Source organism: Crinia signifera, chromosome 2, assembly GCF_055691185.1.
Source record: "Crinia signifera chromosome 2, ASM5569118v1, whole genome shotgun sequence".
NCBI classification, from domain to species: Eukaryota; Metazoa; Chordata; class Amphibia; order Anura; family Myobatrachidae; genus Crinia; species Crinia signifera.
In genome coordinates this window covers 77,190,256-77,216,559 of record NC_139218.1, presented here as the reverse complement: position 1 = coordinate 77,216,559, position 26,304 = coordinate 77,190,256, and the positions used below count along the sequence as shown (strand labels likewise).

Sequence of the window (26,304 nt, the reverse complement as noted above, 5' to 3'; positions counted from 1 at the left end):
GTCACTGATCAGCGCACAGTGGCCACAGGACACCCACAAAATCACAGTGTGTGTAAAAAAAAAAAATTAAAAAAAGACCCCACAGCACCCTCAAAAAAAAAAAAAGGTGATCAGTGATGCGACACTGATTACCAGTGAGGGGCAGCAGGTGCACAACCCTTGGTGCATCTGACAGTGCAACTGGCAGCAACTGACAGGTATATATAAAAAAAAAAAACCCTGCACCCCCAAAAAGTTGCTGATCAGCACAGATATACTGATCAGCACAAAAGGGGGGGTAGCAGACACAAAATATAGCACTCTCTATCACTATCTGTCCCTATCTCTCACGATCTGTGACTCTATGACACTGCTGCAGCAGCACACACAGAAGTCACAAGATCCAGGAAGTATCCAGCTGCTGGCAGCACGCTACCAGCGGTGATCAGCGGTGATCAGGTAAGTTTCAGGCAAGGATCAGGTATGTATCAAGACAGATTGGCACGGTGACCGCTCTGCACGCAATTCCAGACCGGAATGGCGTCTGCAGCGCAGTCACCGTTAGTTTAAATCACGCGCCTTGGCTGTGATTGGTCCGTGGGTCCCACGGACCAATCACAGCCTTGGGGGCAGGTGGGGTGAGGTGTCGTCGTCACCGATGACCCCCTCATGCCCCCTGACGCCCGGCGGTGATTGACACCTGTGTTACCGAGCGTCTGATTCGCCAGTAACACAGGAAAACGCTGTGAATGGCTGTTCACACTGAACAGCCAATCACAGCGATCGCCGACGGGGGGGCGGCATCGCAGCCCCCCCTGGGCATGCAGGGACATGTCTGCTGTCAGGGACAGCAGACATCGTCCCTCTGTCACTGCGTCTCGAGACGCAGTGGCACTTTGAAGTCATGACGTATATATACGTCATGTGTCGGGAAGTACATCCCGGCCATGACGTATATATACGTCAAATGTCGGGAAGGGGTTAAAGTTAAAAGATACCTTTATATGCATTCGTGACAGAAGCTTAACGTGTCTGTCCTTCATTTATTAAAAGGAAAGTTGTTTTATTTGCCACATTCTTCAAAGTTTGAAAAGAAACTGCTATGTGAATTCTAGATAGAATTACTGTACAAAGTAAGTGTGGTTCCAAGAGCAAGCTATATGCTGATTATACCACTGTGCAAATGAAGCGGAACAATAGACAAAGGGGTCGATCCTATTAATTGCGAAGTGCTGTTGCCACAGCATTTAAACATCCCCGGTAACAGAATCCGATCTTGTAATATTTGAGGGCTGTTTTTCACCCAAATTTGCTCGCTACCCTATGGGGGCCACTGCTGTGATGATTCACATTACCGAATTAATCACAGCTAATAAGATCGACCCCAAAGATTGCACAGATTATAGTGGGCTGTGCACATATGTATGTGTGCCCCCTCAAAATCCCTAACAATCCCTACTGTAAACTAGTCCTATAAAACATAATTGTTGCTGTTAATCTAACCCCTATTTTGAAATTTTTAAATAAAAGACTTAAAAAATCTGATAAAATAATATTTCACTTCCTTTGATGTACCTCCAAAATGTGCAGACCCACAGAGATCTATAGAGAGGTGTCTCTTTGTAATGGAGAGAATACAATTTACAGGTAAGGCATGTCTGGGACATTATGTAATTTGTCCTGTTTAACTAAAAATGCTCAAAACTGCCACAGTATAGACTACAGATGCATACAAATCAGCCTGGTTTAATTTATATGCCAAGAATATGGCCCATTTGGCATCATTTTTGTTTACATTGTCTTCTTTACATTTCAGATGCTTCACTGGATTGAGACCTTGCGGCTATGGAGGTCATTGGAGTACAATAACGCATGGTCATTTCTTCTTGCTGAAAAAAAAAAAGCCACTAGAAAACAGTAATAATGTGGCAACAACAGGATGATTCATGGAAGTGTGGAAGTGGCAGATCCAGTGAAGAGCGATCATCCCTATTCCATAATAATTCTGTTTTGCTCACACTGGTTGCTATATAGCAGGCCTGGCTAACCTGTGGCTTTACAGCTGTTGTGAAACTTTATATCCCAGCATGCCTTGCCACAAATGTAACATTCCCTATTAGCAACACAGTGGCAATGCATGCTGGCACAGGGAGACAGCAGTGACGGCTGCTGCGCAGCATGAGCAGCCTCCCAGAACCCTCCACAGTCCAGAAGACAGCAGAAATACACCCCCCGCGCCCTGCATGCACCCGTGTTTCATTGTCAGAAACTAAACAGGAATAATGCGTCATTTAAACAATGATTACCTGTTCCTAATATGCTGAACATAGGCTAGAAAAACATTTCCTAGAAAAAAAAAAAAAATTTAAAATATAAAATATATATATATATATATATATATATATATATATATATATATATATATAGACCATTGCCATGTTGACTATTTTCTTATGCCAACCTTTTGGTGTCGACCGGTTGACTGTGTACCTAGAGATAGTTTGTGAGCTTTCCGTATAACGTAAGACAGATGCAAGATAAAAGTAATGGTGGTTCCTATACAAAGACTCATACCTCCCAACTTTCAGGGAGACGCAAAAGGGACAGAGAGGTGTGTGCCGCAGGCGCGCCGAAAATTTCGGGGGTCATGGTTTAATTTTGGGGCGTGGCCTACACTCGCGGCTCTCCCGTGAGGCCACACCCCCATGTTGCCGCAATCGGGGCATGACCCAGAGGCTCCGTGAGCCATGCCCCCAGCCCCCTGGCTGCGGGAATAGACGCTGCGCGCATGAGCACAGCGTTTATTCCCCGCTGCTCAGCAGCCGAAAGGGGGGACTCCCAACAGCCAGCCCCCCCCCCTCGCTGCGGGATACTGTCGGTCTGCGGGAGGGACACGGGAATGTCCCTGAAAACCGGGGCATTCCCGCGGTTTTCGGGACTGTTGGGAGGTATGAAGACTGAGGGTGAAATGTAATAGGGTGGCAGAGTCAGAAAGTGAGAGATTCGGTAAGAAATCTCCAGGTTTTTTAAAGCGGCAATCATTCATAATCAAACTGGTTTTGCAGTGTAAATAATTGCCGCTTTAAAAAAACCTGGAGATTTCTTACCACACCTCTCACTTTCTGATTTTCTCATCCTATTACTGTACATGTCAACCTAAAAATCTTTGCAGGGAGTGAGGCTGCAGTTCACATGGATTTAAAAACTTCTTTAATCAATATGTGAAGCCTACGTTGTATTTTGCTCCATGCTCAATCTGTACAGGAATACCACTGTAGGGGATATGGCAATAGCATTAAGCTTGTTTACATAGGCGACTCCAAGTAAACAAACCACATATTCTTCATCTAAATTCAGTAGCTACTAAAGAATTACTCCTGGAACATCAAGTGACAAATACAGTACAGTATAATGGTAAATGCTGGTATATCGGCTCTTGTTTACAGTAGAACACATGGAATGTGACTGGTTTCAGAACATAATCCTTTGAACATGTAAGCCGAGCACACAGGATGTAACATCTTGGTGTATAAGACACTGTCACAATCCCCGGCTATATCAGTTATTGCTGCTAAACTCAGGCCAAGTCCCTACAGAATCAGACAGTGCTGCTTTCAGTTCTTAACATTCTGCAGGCCAAACAGCTCAATATTAGCATTTGATGTACAGGGAATGTCTGCGGAACATGGAAACAGATCAGCATGTATACTTCAAAGCATCCAATATTAGTTTTATGGAAACAAAAAACAATATTTTGATGGACATTGTATCAAAAACAACCCGTAAATGTAAATTTACCTCGAGCTATTCCATAGATCTCTTCCGCTATCCTGGCAGCTTCTTTCCGGTTTCCTCGGACAATGTAAAAATGAGTGAGCAGAGCCAAGGACACTTTGATTAAAAGTTTAAAGCAGAAGAGCGCAAATATTGCGACATAAATATTAGTGAAAGCCAGAAGTATAGAGCTACTCTCCATTGTAGCTAACACACCAACTGAAAAGCTTTCACTGTAGCCGTCTATTTTTGGCAACTGAAAGTCTATTTTAGAACTTTCCACTGCTGGTTGACTTCAGAGAACGATCTCTATGAAGTAAATCAAATTAAAAGAACAATACACGTTGCCTTATGTGAAATAGGTGCTAAGAGCATTCATTAATATACGTTTTAGGAATTTGGTGTCATCAAACTTCCAGATGCCAAGCTCAACAGATTCCGGACAAGTGACAACTAAGTGTTAAAATTCAGAGCAAGTTGTCAAGCAAAGCCAGGAGTCAGAACCAGGAACATTACTCAAATGTAATTTTTAAATTTACTATCAAGTCATCATTTCAAAATACGAACATCTACTAGGCGTATTCTAGTACAAGTTGTAAAAAAAAAAAATACTCCAAAAAAATACACCAGGTGTATTTCACAAAATCAGACATTTAACATGTGTATACTAGGTGTAGGTCATTATTATTATTTTTCTCTCACTTTCTATACGTAGCTTCGGCTTCCGATCACTAATATTTATTAACACTATAGTATTTTATTGGTGTGCCGCTCTGGGCTTTCTAGCTTATGCTGTTTTTTTTAATGGATGCCACACCCTTAACCTAGATAGAGTGCTAGGGACCCCCAATATACAGAGAAGCCTTGTGGGCTTACACATAAATTTGCACAAATATACGCAACCAATATCTCTGAATTCTATTACCGTGTAGTGTTCAAGATTGGTTACTAACACCATTCAGTGAGCTGGGGGAACCATGGATTTTTACTTACTCAGTATTACCAGTCCTTTCCATGCACCTGAATGGTATTACTAAACTAATTGAGCATCTACCACTATATATGTCCATTGGAATAGATGGGAAGTTGCAGTGTAAAATGCATTTCCATTCTTTTATATTCCAGCAGATTCCAGAACAGCTAACACTCACCACATAGCAAGGTAGGGGAACTTACTAACAGCAGGTGCATGATCATAAAAGAATAGTGGTGGTGAAAGGAAGCATAACAAGCATCGCTCAGAAACTGTACACCAATATACAGTAGTAGGTCTGTATTTTCCTTAAGGTGTCTACACATGCGTCAACACTGCTGAGCACACTGAGCAATGTAGATTGCTTAGCAAACAGCGTTGTGGCAGGAGCGATCTGTCAGGGCCAGTGTTCTCCGGTAAGAAAAACGGCCCTGACCAGCAATCTCACTAGAATTACTGTATCCTGCATGTGGGATATCAATTGCGGGGACACTCATCGCTATTGCCCTTACACACAGAGTGATGACGAGGCATTTTCTAAGCCAGGGGTGGGCAATGTGTCCCTCCATCTGTTGAACTACACATCCCAGCATGCATTGCCTTGAGTTTTTCTATTTAGCCATGCTTGAACTGATACAAGGTATGCTGGGATGTGTAGTTCATCAACAGCTGGAGTGCCACTTATTGCCCATCCTGGTCCCTAAGCATTCGTTAGAAATCACTGTGTGTAGGCCCCATTAGATCTGTCCCTAACCTGCAGTACTAATTGCATCGCATTCTTACAACTTCTCAATCTGACGCTATACATCTAAATAAATGTATGCTCACTGAAATCTTCAGAGTGTAATTAATCAATAGCAATAGGGACAGGACAACTTGACATAAACTGTTTTGTGATCTTGGCAGCCATTTAACGCATACAGACTGTGGTATTGACTTTGGATTTAAACCTGTTTTACGTACAAATGCGATGGTTCATAGTCTGCTCTTGTGCAGAACCAGTTTTACGATACAGTCCGCACCCTCCCCCCCAGCTGCAGCATGATTGACATCTGACACTGTCCTTCAAAATTCTAGAGTGTTGCCCCTGTTTTGTAAGCGTGGCCAGGTACAGGGTCTGCAATGATGGATGTAGATTTTCTGGACCTGTATGTGTAAGCTGAATCGTACTCCGACTTAGGGGGGTATTCAATCTTTGTCGTGCTCCCGCAGCCATCTCCCGACGGGGGAGATGGCTGCGGGGCCCTATTCAATGCTGTCTTCCCCGACAGCATTGAACAGGGGTTTTGCGCAGAACGAGCCCGACAGCACAAGCTGTCGGGCTCGTTCTGCCGAGAAAAGCCGTAAATAGGCGAGCTCCTGGCCGGAGCTCGTCTATTTTCGTCATCAACTCGCGGCCACGCCCCCTTCTCGCCGCTCGGTGGCCGGGACATTGAATCCCGACTGCCGAGCTCCAGGCGAGCAAAACGAGAACGGGACAGGGGCACGGCTGTCGAGCTTGCTCGACAGCCGTTCCCCTGACATTGAATACCCCCCTTAATGGCTGATCCACTCAGACTGACTGTGGTCTGCTTCAATCAAGAGTAATGAGTGATGGTGATCCGAAGCAGCTCCCTCAGACACAGCACTTGGATCTCACAGATACAGAAGGAAATGATCTCCTACAGCTGCCTCCTGCTGTATTTCTATGGAATTGCATAGCTGCTTCTCAGAGACTGCAATCACAAACAAATCTGAGTCAGACCCTGCGCAAGGGTCTTTTGGCTGTCTTTGGACTCGTTGGAGCATAAAGGTCTGGAAATGTATGATTCACAGTGGAGAAGCAACACGCCACACCTTCTGGTTTCCTGTATATTAAGTGTTAGGCAGAAGGCGGTGTTATTTATTTTTATTTTTTTGCATGTCTGTTCCAAAGATCAGAAAATAGATTCAAATTGCATTAATACCTCTAATCAGGTTTTATGTTTTTAGATTTTGTATCAATGAATATGCTTTACATACAGAATGATTTGTAACTACAACACTTTACAACAACTATTTATAACATATACAATGATTACATCAATACCAAGTATGTTTTATACATATTTTTATTATTAGTTATCACATTACAAAAATGTTGTTGTATAAACAAAGGAGAGTAAAAAAACTAAACAGAATAACTAATTGTAAATGGAGTGTATGTTTACATCATCCACATGTGCATTTAGTCCTGTAAACGCGCTCACTGCATTATATAACCAAACTTTTCCTTCTGTCATTTGACAATATGACTAAATAAAAAGAAATTAAATAAAAAAACAAGTTCTAAAACACCAGTTTACTTTTCTTCTATTTATATTATATACTTTCTATAGAGATAAACTGTGTCATGGCTTGTGTACCTTGCTATTTGTTCTATAAATTGCATAGAGTGCGTTCCAGAAGGGTAGGAGAAGCAGTTATGCTTTTAATATTAACTTTCCAGTGCATACAAAAGTACATAAATGGTGAATGAAAGTAAAACTTCGATCGACTACTGTACAAAATCAAAAGTATATATAAAAGTTTTGATGACATACGTTAAGGTTATTGTTAAAAGGTCTAACATGAAATACTTTTTTCATCTTTCATTTACATCCAATTACCAGGTTTCTGGGACACTTTAGGGGAGATATTCAATTATGGACAATGTGCTGCCAACATTGCAAGCTTCCGGCGCACCTCTTGCAATGTAGATGGATGCGATGTATAATTGCGTAAAAGCACATGGCGTAAAATAAACAGAACTAAATTCCTCCTTGAATGCTGTCACATGGGAGTGCTTGAATAAGCTTTGTCATCAGCTAGACAACAGCAATGGTCAGAACAACTCGAGCTTTGTGCTTCCTATACAATTTTCTCTAGTGGTGGGAGGAATTTACATACAAGGTGTTACAGTGCCTTGATGCAAAACCACCTTGTATAAAAAAGTACAGCAAGTGGAATGGTTCCAACCATGGGGATACAGTCATTTGGTCTACAACAAGAAGGTTGACAAGCAGAAAGGTCGACATGGGTCATTAGGTCGACAGTCAAAATGTCGACATGGGGTTTTCACTGTTATTAGAGCCGATATGTGCCGACAGGTGGTATTTCATGCCCTACCACCCACTAGGGCGTGGTGGGAGAATAAAATAGTGTGCCGAGCGCAGCGACCCCGAAGCATTGCGAGGGGACGCGGTGCACTTTAACCTGTGTCCATTTTGACTGTGTCGACATTCAGGTAAAAAAAAACCAGTGAAAACCCCATGTCAAAATTTTGACTGTCGACTTAATGCTTGTCGACCTAATGTCCCTGTTGACCTAGACCCATGTCGACCAACTTGTTGTAGACCTAATGGATCCATACCCCAACCATGTATGCCAACAGTAGAGTACTGGAACAGTCAACGGTAAGACACAGACTCACTGATTTTTGCATGTAGCCCTTAAACGCAGATGGCAAGAACATTGCACTTAATATTGACCCATTTGCATGATATTACATTCAATGTGGGAGCCCTCTATCCCTCCCCTGAAGCTATGGGACAGACCACCATGAGAGGAGGACCACTGCAGCAGCAACATGGTGCAAGAATAGCATTAAGGGGACTAGGATGGGTGGGATGGGGAGCAGCAGAAGCAGACTGAGGCCTGTTGTAGAACGGGTCCATTTACTAGTAGTATACTGTGGGTTTTCTTCTTACCTGAAGATTACATTTTATATTGAAAAATGTTACAGATTGGAACCAGGGGGGAAAGGGATCACCTGTGCCAATCATTGCATTTAACTCCGCTTCTTTAATGTTAACCTAACTTTTTGATTCAAAACTGTACAATCGTAAAATCACACTAGCGACACACCTAGGGGCTCAGATGAAAACTCAAGGTGGAGAGGGGAGGCGGTGATTGGGAAACTTGTGATAAGTCTTCCTGCTAATACCAGACTTCCACCTGCCATTTAAAGATGGTGGATGGTCAGCGCGTATAAGGTTGACATGCCTGGAAGGCTGACACAAGCATTAGGTTGACAAGGGCTAGGTCAACAGTGAAAAGGTCAACATGTTTTTTTTTTTTTTTTGAGCCGACAGGCGGTATTTCATGCCCTACCAGCATCGCAAGCCATGCCAGGGGACGCGTTGCACTTTGACGGTCAACATTCGGGGGGGATTAAAAGTGATCACCACTGCAGGCTCCTCCTCCTGCGTCACCATACAGCGCCATCACTGCTTCCAAAAAGCAAAAACATGGAAAAACCCTCAAGCCGATGAGCAGAGCTTCACTGAAATTACTGCTGTTCCAGAGGGTAAGAAACTAGGATCAACCTCACAGCAATTCAGCTGATCAGTGGGAGAAACTGTATTGAGTAGCAGGGATAGAAGAAATAGCACTAGCACAGATAAGCACATTTCTCAACATAATGTATAGGAAACACCAAACATCTGGAAACACCAAATATATGCTCAGCAAAGCGTGATACAGTCCAGGGGGTAGTATACTTCCAGGCAAGCTTTGGTACAAAGGGTTTATAGCAGCAGCGTAGTCTGAGCACAGCCCAAGGTCTGGTACATTCATAGGCAGGTAACGACAGGAGAGTACAACAACTAGACAAAAACATAAGAAAGATCCATTCAAACTGCAGGGAGGTGGCGAACTGGGGATACAAATAACACCTACCATCCATGCATGTGTGATGCTAATAGATGGAACTGCCAAGACACTGGTCAGGAATTCTCCTGCCTAGCCAGGCGATGATAGTAACAGGTACAGATAGCAATGCTTCACATCTCCACAGACTCCTGATATTTAAGGTCACATTTATGTAGACATTCCAAAAATTCTGAAAAGCTGACAGCCTTTCTGGCACCACTGTAGCATAACCTGTCCTTTAAGTCCTGCCATGCTCAGGCAGGCTGGCTGTGTAATGGCCAGCTGGATATAACCTGAACAGGACAGGTAAGTGCTCAGCACACCCCTTCTGTATGTGCAAGACTAGTGTATTTAGCAAATGTCTGCTGACAAAATAGGGTCTACATGCAGGGTGATTTCAGGGCATTTTCTAAGCAATCTAACTATATCGCTTTGAAAATGGCCCTACATCGCTCCATGTGTGGGGTCAATAGCGATGCGCGGCATAATAAACAGTATGTTGCATAAATCTAGTTAATCGCCAGTCATGTAATGTGATCTATTAACATTTATCCTATGAGAAACAAAGAAAAAAAAAACACTTCGGTGAGAGAATCAGAAAGTGAGAGATTAGGTAAGAAATCTCTAGGTTTTTTAAAGCGGCAATCATTTACACTGCAAAACCAGTTTGATTTCTTGCCAAATCTCTCACTTTCAGATTCTCTCACCCCATTACATTTCACCCTTCGTGATGGTGTCATTTTCCTTTACAAGACCCTGCTGGCTTACAGTATACTACATTGGCAACAGAGTTGGGGATATTCATATATTCAAAAAACAGATTAAGTATCAATAATAATGCATTAAGTAATACTACCATTTTCTTAAAACAGGATCACCAAGTACTTCCATTACATTTTATAATGAATTATATACGCAGACAACATTTTTTTTTTTTTTTAAAGAGATTACAATCATCTGCTTTGTTTTTGGAACATTTGTATAAAGCATTTTGTTTTTATCAGCTCTTGTTCAATCTTCTGGCTAAGTAATTCCTAGCACTGCTTGCCACGCTTCGGGCTCGGTGGCTCGCCACACTATATAAAATCAACTCCACGCCGACGTGGATAGTGGGGGTATGAAAAATACGGAGGACGCGTTCTGCTGCGCTCGCCACATGTAAACATAAGAAAACCGTAATAAATAAAATAAGAAGCGTTTGTTGTAGCTATCCTGCATCTATAATAGGATAACCATGACAGGCCATTCGGCACAATGTTGCTAATTAGCTGGCCATTGACTTTGCAGTGTGTGAAACGCTGGCACAATAGAAGTAACATTGGTACTTGTGTAGTTTCATGGCGCCAGCATGCGTCTGAGTCTCCTTGCGGGGCTCGCTTCGCTCGCCCACGCTGCGGGCTCGGTGCCTCGCTACGCTCGCCACGCTATCTAAAATCAACTCCATGCCAACGTGGATAGTGGGGGTATGAAGTATCCATGTTGGCATGGAGTTAAGTTATTTATTAACAGTTTCTTATATAGCGCAGCATATTCCATTGCGCTTTACAATAGCAGACAGTGATACAACAAAACAGGGTATTTACAGACAGTCAAAATGTAGGAGGGCCCTGCTCGCAAGCTTACAGTTACTTTATTTTAGATAGTTTGGCGAGCGTACCCAACCCGGAAGTAGCACGGCGCCAAGCTGGTGCCGTGAAACTACACAAGAACCGTAACATTTAATAAATAAATAGATCTGAAATTTTATTTGGTACTTGTTTCCTAGAACGGCGCCCAGATTTTCTATATATGCAAACGTAGGGAAATCGCATGGGCCATTTTAGTTCTGTGCGATGCGTTAATGTAATTTATTCACTGCTCTGTGTGGCCCAGGGGATCACACCTCACGCAACAATGATATCATTGTATGACATACAATGATGTTTTTTACGCAGCCCCCCACTATCCACGCCACCCCGAAGCATGGCGAGCGCAGTGAGCCCTGCGAGGGGCGGTGGAACGCGTCCTCCGATGTTTTCATACCCTCACTATCCACATTGGCATGGAGTTGATTTTATATAGTGTGGCGAGCGCAGCGAGCCACCGAGCCCAAAGCGTGGCGAGCGCAGCAAGCCCCGCGAGGGGGACGCAGATTACTTTGCATGTATTCCACGTCCGCTTGCCACGCTTCGGGCTCGGTGGCTCGCCACACTATATAAAATCAACTCCACGCCGACGTGGATAGTGGGGGTATGAAAAATACGGAGGACGCGTTCTGCTGCGCTTGCCACGCTTCGGGGTGGTGTGGATAGTGGGGGGGGGGGGGGTGCGTAAAACCTCTTTTTATGACATACAATTATATTATTGTATACCTAATATTACATGAAAAAATCACGTCGCACCTCACATGGCCCATGCGATGCGATTTCCCTATGCAGAATAGCCTACTAAGCAAATAGCTTAGTAGGCGCCGTTCTAGGAAACAAGTACCTTTTATTTAAACTACTAAAGCTTAAACATTTTGCGATCAGTCCCTTCAACTTTAATATGGTTCAAAAAATATCAGTTTAAGGGTTATATTACAACACATGGCATACATGGCCTTCTGTAATTTTTCCTATAAATTATACCTAGTCCAAAGCCCTTATTAAGAATTTTACTATTTCCCATAGGGCCAAATACATGTTAACAGGTTACATCCAGTCATCTCTCATAGTGCTACTCAGTGCTAGATAATAGTGTCGATTACTAAGTGGGCAATTCAGATCAGATCTTGCACTATGCCTCCTGATAGTGAAGATCTCTGAAGCGATGTATTATGGTTAATTTTTTTCTTATACCTTATACAGATACGCAGAGAACATAGTGAAGACTCTGTACTGTAATAAGAAATAATCAGTGCAGTTGGACATGGGGGGAAGGGGGGGGGGGGGGAATCGATCTCCCCCCCCTAGTGAAACGGTGATAGAGTAAAACATTACCAGAGGTGTAACAAGTATCCCAAACAGTGGAGAAGTGGACAAGATCCCCGTAGCAACCAGTTCCTACCCATCAATTTGTGAAATGTAACTAATATAAAATGTTATATAGACACTGATTGGTTTCTATGGGCAACTGCTCCACGTGGCCATTCTTTAGGAGGCTTGGTACCATCTCCACCACAGTATCAGAATAGATTAGGCTAGAATATGCTTTTACGAGACATCAGTACAATAGGCATTTCTCAGACTTCCGAGAGATGACTGTCATCTACACTTCACAACATATAACCAAATGGTTATATTTTGTTTGGTTGCGATGGATGATTGTACATTTGCATCAGGCAGCTTTGAAGAAAAAAAAAAAATACGTGAATACGTGCTTTAACCAACAGCAAACAGTCAAATACCAGATCTTCATCATTTGCCTTCACTACAATGATATCGCTGCTCACTGTGATATGTAAATAAAAACATTTAGGCTTGGAAATTATTTAAAAAAAAAAAAAAAAAATTATTTTATATGCACATTAATGTTGGTTAGCGAATATCCCTCTGTATACTGTACATGTTTATGTACAAATTGTTCTCAGAAAAGCATGGCTATCTTTCATGCGCATAGTGCACAGATGGGAGACTACTGTACGTATATATGTGCTCTAATTGCACTGTCCCCTAACCTGTACAAATACTGACTAATCTGATTATTCACCAAAGAGGTAGGGGATTCTGGCAGCCTAATGATCAATGACAGGGTAAAAAAAAAAGGTAGGTCATTCAGGGAGTTAGAACCTTCCAAACTTAATATGCAGATGGAGCGCCTCTCAGCCAGCACCGGGGATCGCCAAAACATCTCCGCTGGTGATTGACGCCGGAGATGCGCTCCACCTAACTGGGACGCACAAGCGTCTAACACGCCAGTGTTAGGGGGGGGGGGGTGTTTGAGGGGAGGCGGCGGGGGAGCTCCGTCAGAAGGGCACGCGCGTGCGTCCCCTTCCGGAGGTTGGCAATCCGACCACCAGACTCCCGCTAAATGAGGCCGGCTCCATCTGTACCAGCATTTAAAATGGCACTAGCAACACAGTGCAATTATAGGCAGCAAGAATAGTGCAATGGAAGGCTGATGACACGTTAAGACATTCAGAGGCAGGAGGAAACATGGGACTACTGTATGAGAACCTGGGAAAGTGTGACGTAAAAGGATTCCTTTTCTGTAAACTGTAGTATCTGCTGAAAAAATACTTTGAAGGTCAAAGTGTACAGTCTAAAGATGTGATGGTACGCAAAAGTAGATCTATGAACAGAATTGCCTCTTTGCAGTTTGGTCATTTTTTTTGTGATTTTTTAGGACAGCGGTGTCTTGACCAAGCTCCTTCTGGACCTGAGGCGCTAACAGCGATGTCAATCAGGTAGTCTGGGGTTGTCCATCGCAAGAAGACCAGAAATAAAAAACTAATGACTACAAACAGGGCAAAGATGCAGCCAGTGACTAAACCACAGTGATTTACCAGTCGCTCAAGTCTTTCGTTCATAGGTAAGACGGTCTCATTAGCAACGCGATCATATACCTAGGTGGAAAACACAGAAACAGGCAAGTGAAGAGTAATACAAGATCGGGGTGTACACAGTATTTATGTGCGGCACATTATAGCTGAAACAGGGCAGGTATCCACTGTTTATGTATTAGAGACTGATCTATACAAAAGTAGTATGACCATTGTTTTCTGGACTATAAAACAGTATCGGCTACTAAATTGATGACTTGCTGTGTTAATTTTTTTTCCCAATTATCCTCAGTACTCTAACACACTTATTATATTACTATCCTTTATGTATAAGGCACTGACCTGATTCAGAATACAAAAAAGCATACGTACAATAACGTGAAAAGGTAAACCTTTTACATTTCACCAAAAAAACTAGTAAAATCGGATTAAAATAAGCTGGTTAGATAATATCTGCAGTTACTGCAGTCAGTGACAGAATGCAGAGAAAAGACAGGATGAGTCCTTTATTACTAGGCTTTAGTATTTATTTATATATTTTTTTTTTTTTTACATATGATGCATACATTTTAAAAAAAGGCCCTTATCAAAGAAAGCTCTGAGCACTCCAGACAATAGACTAAGGGGGATATTCAATCTCCGGCGAGCACCTTCCATCGGGGAGATGCCCGCCGGGCCCTATTCAATGCTGTCTTCCCCGACAGCATTGAGCAGGGTATCTCGGCAGAACGAGCCCGACAGCACTAGCTGTCGGGCTCGTTCTGCCGAGAACAGCCAGGAAGTGACGAGCTGCCGGCTGCAGCTCGCCTCTTCCCGGCCGCAACTCGCGGCCACGCCCCCTTTTCGCTCCCCGGCAGGCGGGACATTGAATCCCGACTGCGTGTTCTCGGTCGAGCTGACCGAGAACGGGACTGGGTCACGGCATTGAATACCCCCCTTAAGCTGGGCATACACTATTGCAATTTCTTGCAGCAGTGTATGCCCAGCCGATCACCTGCAAGCCACCCAGGACCTTCCCGGCCGGCAGTCGCATGTGATCAAACACATGCGGTCCTTTACGTGTGATAGAAACATAGAATTTGATGGCAGCTAAGAACCATTTGGACCATCTAGTCTGCCCCTTTTTTAAACATGTTACCTCAAACCATATTTGATCCTTATTTCTTTGTAAGGATATCAATATGCCTATCCCAAGCATGTACAACTGTATTTGCCTCTACCAACTCTGATGGGAGGCTATTCCACTTATCTACTACTCTTTCTGTGAAGTAATTCTTCCTCAAATTTCCCCTGAATCTTCCTCCCTCTAGTTTCAGTGCATGTCCTCGTGTTCTGCTGCTTCTCTTCCTGTGAAGAATGTCTCCCGCCTGTACCTTGTTAAAACCCTCTATATATATATATATATTTGAAAGTTTCTATCATGTTCCCCCTTTTCCTTCTCTGCTCTAAAGTATACATATTAAGATCTTTTAGTCTTTCCTGGTATGTTTTGTGATGTAGGCCATGCACCATTTTAGTTGCCCTTTTTTGTACAGTCTCTAATGTATTTATATCCTTCTGGAGATATGGCCTCCAGAACTGAACACAGTACTCTAGGTGAGGTCGTACCAATGACCTATACAGTGGCATTATTACTTCTTTCTTTCTACTGCTGATACCTCTCCCTATGCAACCAAGCATCTGACTTGCCTTCTTCATTGCAATGTTACATTGCCTACCTGCCGTTAAGTCCCCTGAAATAGTGACACTTAGATCCCTCTCTTCCTCAGTAGTTTCCATTATAGTGCCATTTATACTATATTTAGTCTTTGGATTTTTGGAGACCCAAGTTCAGGATTTTGCATTTTTTGGCATTAAACTGTAGTTGCCATGCTCTTGACCATTCCTCTAATCTACCTAGATCATCAATAATTTATTTTACCCCTCCTGGCGTGTCTACCCTGTTGCATACCTTTGTGTCATCTGCAAAAAGGCACATTTTACCCTCATGGATTGCATGCAACCCATGTTCCCCGCCCGGCCCTCTGCCAGGAGTGAGGTCTGACCTGCATGTCGGTCCAACTTCTGACTCGGATGCGCATGGGACATCACACTGATCCAATTTGGGTCGATTTCACTGCCCATTCTATCAGGAACGGGTGATATCGGCCCAAATCAAGTTAGTGTATGGGGGCCTTTAGGTTAGATTTGTAAGGTTGTTAAATACTGCATAAAAAAACATAAATTTGTTCCAATGACCAACTGCAGGATACACTGCTTGGGATTCTTAACATAGGCCTCTCTTAACTTACTTAGAAATAGTCTTGTTTGGGGTCCAACCGTTCTAATGTGCATGTGCGGTCATCATTCCATTGCTTCCACCCTTGAGGAAATGTTGCAGAATATAGCCTGTACAGTAGGTTGCAACTTCTAAAGCAATCTAAATCTGGTGTTAGCTACATGGGCTTGGAACAGTATGTCTCACAAGCGGCTAGCAGAGACCTATTGGGGATGCTATTGTGATTGGTAATGGGAAACCACAGCAACTATCCGTATGTCCTAAATACATTTTGTGGGTATCCCCAAAAACAGATGTTTTCCTGCTAAATGAATTGAATAAATTTGCCCCAAAAGCTCTTTTTACCTATTTACAACCAGTAGCTGGAAAAGTTGCATATTACCTAATACAGTTATGGCACTGCCTTACTCTATAGCAGTGGTGGGGAACCTCAGGCCCTGGCAGTGGTGGGGAACCTCAGGCCCTGGGGCCGTATGCGGCCCCCGTAGCCGGTCTGAGGGCCCTCCTACCCACCCGGCGGCTTTGCCGGGAGTCAAGTACAGGGGACTTCTTGCGAGAGGACGGTAGTTCTTGCGAGATTCCTCTTAATCAACAGCAACCAGAGACTGTCAGTCCTATTCAGCGGCAGCGGAGCATGGGACAGCTGCAGCAGGACAATTTGTAAGAATTTTTTTTACATATAGCCCTCGAAGGATTTTTCCACCATACAATTGGCCCTTGGAACAAAAAAGGTTCCCCACCCCTGCTCTATAGGTTCTGTGCAGATGAAGCCCATGTGGCATGCAGTTGTACAGTACAACATCAAACAAGCATTGTGGCTCAGTTTCAATGTTACCGTTTTAATACAAATATCTGTAAGGTGCTATAAACTTCTACAGCAATATAAAAGGAACATAACAATAAGTGTACGCCAGATCCCTTTATGCACAGAAATGACATTCCTAAACAGATCTTTTTCCAGAAAAGACTAAAACTGCATTAATTAAGCAACTCAAATTAACATTTGAAAGCAATGCCTACTATAAGAAATAAAAAAATGTTATTTCACTGTATCCCTATTATGGATAACAACATTGGGAAAGACTTAGGGGGTATTGAGTCCTGAACAATATTTCCGATAGACAGACATATCGGCGGTTTTCCACAAGAATACAGATGAATCCGTCGTTATTCAGCTCGCCAGCACACCATTTCTTCATTCCTGGCAGCTGGCATGCTTATCATATGTGTATCACATGCTTGCGTGTCCATAGCAGTGAATGAGGCGATCGAGCATCGCAGATGCGCCACAATCGCCGGTGCGCTGAGAGCCAGCTGGATGACAGCGGCTCCATTTGTAGGTCAAATTTACTTTAAGCCATTCAAAGTTGGGTCCATATTTGCGACTGTCTAAAAAGATTCCGACAGTTCCAAAGTCTAGTATCCCGGTCATTTTTCGATAATGCAGATTTGAGTCCTGATGATCGATATCTCCGCTAGTCGGAAAGATTGGGCAGAATTGAATACCCCCCATAGGCTTATTTATGAAGCCTTGGAGAAAGATAAATTGGATGGAGATAAAGTACTAACCAATCAGCTCCTAACCGCAAAGTTAGTTTTTTTTTTAAATAAAAGGACATTTAGGAGCTGGGTGGCTGGTACTTTATCTCCACCCATTTTCTTTCTCCACGGCTTCATAGACTTACTTTTAATATTATGTAGGTGAAAAAATCTATTGCCATTATAATACATCATACATGTTGGTTAAAAACACACACACACACACACACACACACAAAACAACCAAGAAAAAAATAAATAACACTGAAGTTGGGCTTCTGAACTCACTTTTTCAGTTCTCCCAGCGACTTCCCTCCATGTATAAAAAGTTTTAACCGTGTTGTGGATTGCTTCAGGGCATGGCAAAGTTCCTGCTTCCAACTGGTCTATAGCTTTTTCTAAGCCAGCGCAGAGAGACTTTACAGAGGGCTCGCACAGGATGATGAAATTCTCGGGCAGGACCTCCGGGATTCCTCCCACTCTTGTACTCACCACCTGTTACAGTAACACAAAGCTGTAAGCCTTATAACTGTACCTTGTTCTACTAGTGCACACGGAACTACAGAAACACAGAAAGAATGATTTGGGTTTTTACATGTACTTTTTCTGTTTAGTATCAACAATCTAGCACCACCCTAAACTGGAATACAGACTAAAGGTGCCCATACATCAGCAGGCACTATCCTCTAACCCGCTTGAAGCGCCGATGAAATGAAACATGTTTGAAATGTCCAATTCTGTGATCCCCACCGGATCACAATACATCATATGTGCACCTTTACCAGGTGCAGCCATGCAGCATTACACATTTATATATGTCAACATATCTTTCCTTACCTTTCAAGCAATATCTATAGAAGTATAGAAATAAACATGACAAAATATGCAGCCAAACTAAACATTCTTAATTATTTAGTCATCTGTGAGCTAATGAAAGTATCCAATTCTTCAATCTGGAGATAAAGGGTAAGAGGCAGACGCTCTGTTTCAGCATGAGGTTGGCTGTCACTCAAACAATTTACATGTGCCCAGAAGTCTATGTTCCTCAGTCGCTTATTTGCATATTGTCTCTAAGGACTGTAGTCCCCAGAAACCAGTGAAGTCAACAGAACTTCTGCTTATAAATGTATATTTTTGGGGGGCTGTAGCTGCACCGCCTTTTCTGCCAAAGTTGGGATACAACACCTGTTGGGATCTGCTTTTGCCAATTTAAACAGTCTTATATAATGATTTACGACCGATGGTAGAAAAATGGCCACAGGATAGTGCAATAACACGTGAGATCCGGAATACGTTCCCAATCCCATGTGATATTGCAGCTCCAATAGCTGCTTTTTATACATGATGCATTGTGTGCCTGAGGCACCAGAAGCGTAATCCCTGATAAGTGCTCACAAATGGGAGAGCAGCTTGCAACATCGGGGCTAATTGGAAAGCCCTCAGTAAAGCCATTAGCAGGGGTATATTATCATGGTTAATATGCTCCTCCCTAAATCCTTTAAAAGATTAAACTTTTATTTTTATTCTAATAAGTAGGTTGAAAAAAGTGTTTCCTTACCAATATATTGTAAATTAACCTTTAATACTTTATAGGGTGATATAATTTATCTATATAGAGCTTATATTATGCAGCACATTACAAAGAACACATGTAATAATGCACTGCCCCACTGCAGCATACAGTGTAAATTCCTTAGAACACAGACAAGGCTGGTTACTAGGACATTGAGAATACTCATAGATGGAGAAGAGCTGGTTGCAGTGAACCATCACTAAGGATTCATTTGGAACACAAGCTTTTATTTTTACGATGATCGTTGATTAATTTGTTAATTACAAATAAAATAAATAAGTCAGACGATACGATATTGCACTGTCCGTAAGCCTTAGAAAGATATGAAGTGGATGGAGATAAAAGGGCCTGATTTAGACCTGAGAGCAAAATTGCAATATTTGCAGATGGACAAAACCTCGCTGCACTGCGGGAGGGGCTGATGTAACATATGCAGAGTTAGATTTAGGGAGTGGATTTGTTTCTGTGCAGGGTAAATACTGGCAGCTTTATTCTTACACTGCAATTAAGTTCTTAGTTTACACATAGCCCACCCAAATCTAACTATCTACACATGTTGCATCTGCCCCACCTGCGGTGCAGCATCTGCAAATATTGTACCAAAGTATCAACCAACCAGTTCCTGTTATTTTTTAAACACATGGCAGTTAGAAGCTGATTGGCTGGTACTTTATCGCAGTCCATTTTCTCTCCAAAGCTTAGTACATAGACCCCTAAAATTGAAGTACTGATGAAGGGAACCTTTAAAATGTACTTAAATAAGATGTTATATTTCAATAATATACCTGTAGTCCACAGCTAGCAGCTTCCACAATTGCCATGCAGAAGGCCTCTGTAAGTGATGTGTTGAGGAATATATCACCCTTCACTAGGACGTTCCGCACCTGTTGGTGTTCTAGAGCACCTAATAGCTGCACTCTAAAAAAAAAAAAAAAAAAAAATCACACAATAAAAACATTAAACGTTTATTGCATGGATATACCCAAACTTGGTTTCACACCTTTATGGAATAATTGCGTAACCTTTACTTACTTTATTTTTGATTGATTCATTAATGTGTGTTTTTGCCAATATATGCAATATCCTGGAAAAAATTCTATTTTTGTAGCCTTGCTGTGGATAGAATTGTACATCTCACAAAGCACCTGAATTGCAGCCCTATCAGTGGCTGTGTCTTTTGCTTATCAAACATCTGCAACTTTATGCAAATGCCCTTCCCTAGTGTATATCTATTAGGGAAGCCAATCCCGGAGCATTTTTTCAATTCCGGGATTCGGGTTTGAAAAATGCTCAATCCCGGGATTCCCGGGATTGGCTTCCCTAATGAAAAACTGCCCCGGCCGCCCTTCATATTTACGGTACTTACAATTGCGGGGGCTGGGTGGGCGGGCAGGTGAGTGTGCAGAAATGTGCAGGGGCCGGGAGCGGGGTGGGCTGGTGTGCAGGTATGTCCAGGGGCCCTGTTGCTGGGTGGGCGGGCGTGCTGCTATGTCTGAGAGCGGGGTTGCTGGGTGGCTGTGCGTCCTGCGCAGCGTGACATTTGACCTCGTCACGCTGCGCAGTGCTGGACTGTGCCGGGTATGGGAGAAGCCGGGCAGCGTCTGAGCTAGTGCTCAGAAGCTGCACGGCATTAGACTGCGCATGCGCAGTCTAATCCCAAAATCCCGGGATTGGAATCTCCAATCCCGGGATTTAAATCCCGGCGTTTTGGGGGCCAAATCCCGGGATCGCGCCAATCCCGATCCCGGGATTGGCCACCCTAATATCTATGTGTCCAAATGTGCAAGAACTAAGAAACCCACTTTCAGCACCCATATATGCTAAAATAATGATTGGTACCATTACACCGATATAATATGCGCATAAGATGGACCATCAATGTGCATTGGCTTATGGTGTGTACACACAGCTTGCTATTCGATCCCGAAAATGTCATTCTGATTGTACCCGTGTGTACAAACCATCAGCCACCTCCCTATCATCAAACACCAAAACATTTCCGAGATTGAAGCGCATGCCAGATGCACAATCGCAACTGTGTGTGTGCACAGAATCTAGACTCGTGCAGGTTTTTTGGATGCATGTGTAGTAGGAAAAAAAAGTGTTGCGTCTGACTCCGAAACCTGCCCAGACAGTTCTATTTAAATTTGCGATAAAAGGCTCTCACTGCTTCAATATTTTTGAAATCTAAGATTTCCTCTGCGGTCTTTCAGTTTTCACAAGTATTCTGCACATGTGCAGTTCCAATGAAAATGTAAGCTCTGAGCATGGGTGGCCCTAACATAGTAATTAAGGCTGAAAAAACACGTAACTCCATCGGGTTCAACATATCTGACTTGAGAAGTCATATCTATAGGATTCCCTTAGTGGCCAAAAATGTATTCAGTTTTGATTTGAATTCGGGTGTGGATTATTTGGTCTACAGCAACTAGGTCAACAAGCATTAGGTCGACACCACTAGGTCGACATGCAGCAAGGTCGACACAAGCATTAGGTTGACATGGGCAATGTCGACAGTCAAAAGGTCGACGTGGGTTTTTTTACCCAAATGTCAACATGGACACAGTTTCAAGTGCACCGCATCCGCTCGCAATGCTTCCAGCACGGAGCCTCGCTGCGCTCAGCACACTATTTTATTCTCCCACCACACCCTAGTGGATGGTAGGGCATGAAATACTGCCCTACGGCACATGTGGCCTCAAAAAACAGTCAAAAACCCCATGTCGACCTAATGCTTGTAGACCTAGTTGCTGTAGACCAAATGACCGTATCCCTTAAATTCATGCATGCACAGTGTGTTGACAAGAGTCTCAGTTACGCACACTTTTGCAGACCCTTCTTTCCGCAGATGTGCTCTACTCACTCAAACACCAGGATTGGCTAAAAAAAAAAAAACACTCTCAAGGGCTTTTCAGAAGTTCCCTGTGGGACAAGGATACTGCAGCACATTGGAAGACCACAGAATGTACGCATTTGTTTTTGAATTGTTACATAAACTGTAACATTTTAGCTACAAAGCCATATAAAAAAAAATCTTTAGTAATTTATCCCAGATCTGAAAATACAAACAACTGCCCGATAAAATAAAAGCATTGCCAACATGTACAGAAAGATACAGAGAAACAATACAATTAGTAAAACTTAAGGGATGTCTTGTTCTAGAGCAGTGGTTATCAACCTCAGTCCTCAAGGACCCCCCAACAGTGCACGATTTCCAGGTCACCCTGCAGGTGCACAGGTGCACTCATTCATTGACACATTTGAAAAGATCACAGGTGGAGCTAATTATTTCACCTGTGATTCTGTGTGGAGACCTGGAAAATGTGCACTGTTGGGGGTCCATGAGGACCATGGTTGAGAACCACTGTTCTAGACAATAATTTAAAGCTACAGTGCCCTCTCTATATGATTTTTTATAGTAGAGTGATCTGCATCCTATTGCTTGCAACAGCAAGTTTGTCTCTGTAGGAGTTGATTTCACATTATAATAATAATAATAATAATAATAATAATAATAATAATAATAATAATAATAATATTTATATAGCACTTTTCTCCCAATAGGACTGAAAGTGCTTTACCATTGTCTTTACAGCTCAAAATACACAACAAGCTTAAGAGTAGATATCAGTAAGATGCTTGAATAAATAGGTAGGTTTTTAGTCTATTTGTAAAGGATTCTACAGTTGGGGCTTCTCGCACTGTGCGAGGAAGAGAGTTCCATAGAGTTGGAGCAACAAAGGAAAGCTCGACCCCCAGATGAATTTTTATTTTATGTTCAATTTGCCTGGATTTCTGCACTGGCATAAAAAGGTGTACAGTAGTTCTTCAGGTCATTATTACCTGCGGGGTTAAAAATGGACCTTCTCCATTAAGTCACCTGGAACTTTCACTAGGGAACTGGATTCTGCAATCGAACTTCACAAAAATGTGACAAAATGTAAAAAATTTTTGCAGATAACAAACATTTCTTTACCACACTAGTACAAAGGATTGTTTTCATTCACACCCTGTTCAGGGCACTAACAGCCTAGGTTCCTACCAACTGGAGGAAAATCTAAAACCTCAGTAGGTTTTAGAACCAAGTAGCTTTATACCCCTTTCAGACAGCGACCTGGCATTTTGACTGCCATGTGCAGTCTCACCCCCTTTCGCACATAGAAGCAAATTATTGGGTTAAAAGCGGTCAACCCGGTAATTTGCTGAAAACATGGGTAAATTATATAGTGTGAAAGGGTCTACCAAAGTCGACGACCCTGTTAAAAAGCAGGGTCAGGAGGACCCGGGATTTAAGACCTGGTATGACCCTTTCACACTGCACAAATTACCGGGTAGATCTGCTTCACTCAGTAATTAGCTGTTATGTCTAAAAGGGGTATGAGTCAGATCCCTGTGCGATAGTAAATCATGCACATACCTCCCAACATGACCCTATCCAGGAGGGACACAATGCTCTATTCCTGTACTTCCCTCTTAATTTATGATTGCCATCACCTGTGTTGATACAACTTTCTTATCAAGTAACCTGTTCAACACAGGTGATGGTAATCATAAGTTGAGGGAAGTCCAGGCACAGAGCATAGTGTCCCTCCTGGAGAGGGTCATGTTGGGAGGAATGCATTAACGCGTTTCAAGAAAACTCAAAAGCATTGCTGTTTTTACCTGTCATGGAGCTGGTATCTTTCTCTTACTTCTTCCAAAATTATTCTCTTTGGTCCCTCTCCTCCTATAAGAAACTGTAGTTCTGGGTATTTCTGGCACATTTCAGGAATGATTCCGCTCAGCAAGTCAATCCCTGTTAGAAACAATAGAGAGGAGAACCCATACAGTACCTGTAATTATTTTGTCTTGTTAATTGGACTTAGTCTGTGAATATGCATTTAGAATACTAGATTTGTTCTTTGACATGAAACATGGACCAGGAAAGTATTTTACCCCTCCAGAAGCCGCACCTGCCTCCTGAAATGCTGACAAGCGAGAATTACTGCCCTCCTCTTGCTAGTAACTAGTAGTTAAAAGTAGCTTGCGAAGACCACAGCATAAAATGTAATTAATTAAATGACATATTTTAAATAGAAAATACATGACAGATACTATCTGTAAGAGTGTGTCCACCCCGAGAGTATACTGACCATGGAGCTAGATGATATGCAGTCATTAAGTCGATAGTATCTAGATCAATAGTGAAAAGGGTCAACATGAGTTTCAGGATTGTGTTTTTTTTTTTTTTTTTTTTTTTTTTAAGGATTTGTTCATACTTTACCAGTGGCCATAGAGGGTGAATATAATAGTGCCTGAAGGACACTGTATACCAATATGGTGTCCGTGTCGATCTATATTGACAGACACTAAAAAGCATGAAAAACTTATGTTGGCCTTTTCCCATGTCAACCTTTTGCTTGTTTGTCGACAAAAACGTGGTTGACCCTTTGACTGACAACCTAACTATCCACGCCAAAGCAATATGGACTCCTAGAAAAAAGCGTGTATGGGACCGGTAATCAGTGACAATTTCCAATGACCAGATGCTGTCAATCACACATCAGACCAACTTTCCTACAACCATCCAACTAGTTGGTTGGACTAAAAATCTGGTACTGTATGTGGTTAAATGCCAATAAGCAATTTGCCCACAAACTCAGGAGAATGGACACAAACATATAAATCAAATAGGTCCAACTACAATACATTGTCTGAGTGACAGTTGTCCATTTTCTGATTTGGGAAACAAATGACATTTGCTCCTATCCAGTACCAGGTTTTTATTCCATCCAACCAACTAGTTGGATGAGAGTTGATCTGATGTGTGGCCAGCATTCCTCTTCTGCAAAGTTATCTGAGGTTAGAATTTGTTTGCAACTATGTGAAAGAAAATGAATGGCAGCAGGTGTGACCATAAAGTTTATAAAAGGTTGGACAGCATAATTCTTAACCCTTTGAGTGCCGACATCTGATAGATGTTCAAAATATCCGCTAAAAATGCCAGTGTCACTCACATTTGTTATATATTCAAATAAAAAATGTTGTGTAAAAAAAAAAAAAAAAAAAATATATATATATATATATATATATATATATATATATATATATATATATATATATATATATATACACACACAGTATTTCCTATGTAAAAAAGGTAATATAACAGGTCATTATGATGAATACAAATGTTTGCTTTGCAATTTTCACACCTATTTTGACAAATTCACTTGGCACTTAAATGGTTAAAGCAAATGATGCCAATGAGAGGGTGTTACCTTTTCTGTAAACAAGCCTGCTGACCACCACAATGGTAATCTTACTGCTCTTCTCCTTATGCAGGTCCGGCATGAAGTCTGTGGGGTCCACAGCATTGGGTATCACAGACACAATCTCCGGGTCCAACGCGGCACGGAGCACAGTGTTTTCTTTGCTGGTGTAAGAAACGCATATGATGTGGTTGGTGTCACACAGCGACACTGTGAGAAGTTTGTTGGTGAGCACAGAGCTGACATCAGCAAATCCAAACAGTGAATGGTCGGTGAAAACCGTATGGAGTCCCATGGTCTTAGCATGGAAGAGAGCATCATGGGCCATGGCAGAAAAAGAGCTGTGTGAATGGACGACAGAAACACGCTCCCTTACAAATATATATCGGAGGAGAGGTAGGCTATGCAATAACGTAGTGGCCGTGGACTGGTTATACATGACCTTTAGTGGCAAGTAATATACTTTCAGACCATTGGTGAGGTAGCGGATTCCTTTTCTGTCCCCATATGAGTGAGTGACGATTATAACCTTGTGTCCTCTCTCGATCAGGCACTGTGACAGCTGATATATGTGACTTTCCACACCGCCCATGTTTGGATAGAAAAAGTCAGAGACCATACATATGCTGTGAGTTCTGAGAGGGGAGTGTACAACTTCTGTGGTGCTGGGTGAGTTACTTTGGGAACACCGCTTGCACCCTCCTCCTCCTCCTCTGTTGCGAACCATGGTGGAGGCGGGTGGCTCTAGAAAGAAAACACATTACACTTCAACTGTTTCATTTGCAAAAATAAGTAATACTAAATAAATAATGGCGTAGGCCTATA

At 42.4% G+C, this 26,304-nt stretch overlaps 2 protein-coding genes across 2 annotated transcripts in view; both read right to left on the bottom strand.

Moving 5' to 3' along the window:
• ASB11 (ankyrin repeat and SOCS box containing 11) overlaps window positions 1-3,955 on the bottom strand; it is a 38,845-nt gene extending 34,890 nt beyond the window's left edge. Inside the window, exon 1 of the mRNA XM_083172449.1 lies at window positions 3,778-3,955. Within this exon, the coding sequence (XP_083028575.1) occupies window positions 3,778-3,955 (178 nt within the window). The remainder of the gene's footprint in view (window positions 1-3,777) is intronic.
• An 8,881-nt stretch (window positions 3,956-12,836) lies between these two features.
• Window positions 12,837-26,304, bottom strand: part of PIGA (phosphatidylinositol glycan anchor biosynthesis class A) — a 33,596-nt gene continuing 20,128 nt past the window's right edge. The window contains exons 2-6 of the mRNA XM_083172440.1: window positions 25,489-26,223; window positions 23,891-24,023; window positions 20,014-20,146; window positions 17,944-18,150; window positions 12,837-13,901 (exon numbers count right to left, since the gene is read on the bottom strand). Coding sequence (XP_083028566.1) covers window positions 13,659-13,901; window positions 17,944-18,150; window positions 20,014-20,146; window positions 23,891-24,023; window positions 25,489-26,206 — 1,434 coding nt within the window. The 5' untranslated portion in view covers window positions 26,207-26,223 and the 3' untranslated portion in view covers window positions 12,837-13,658. The remainder of the gene's footprint in view (window positions 13,902-17,943; window positions 18,151-20,013; window positions 20,147-23,890; window positions 24,024-25,488; window positions 26,224-26,304) is intronic.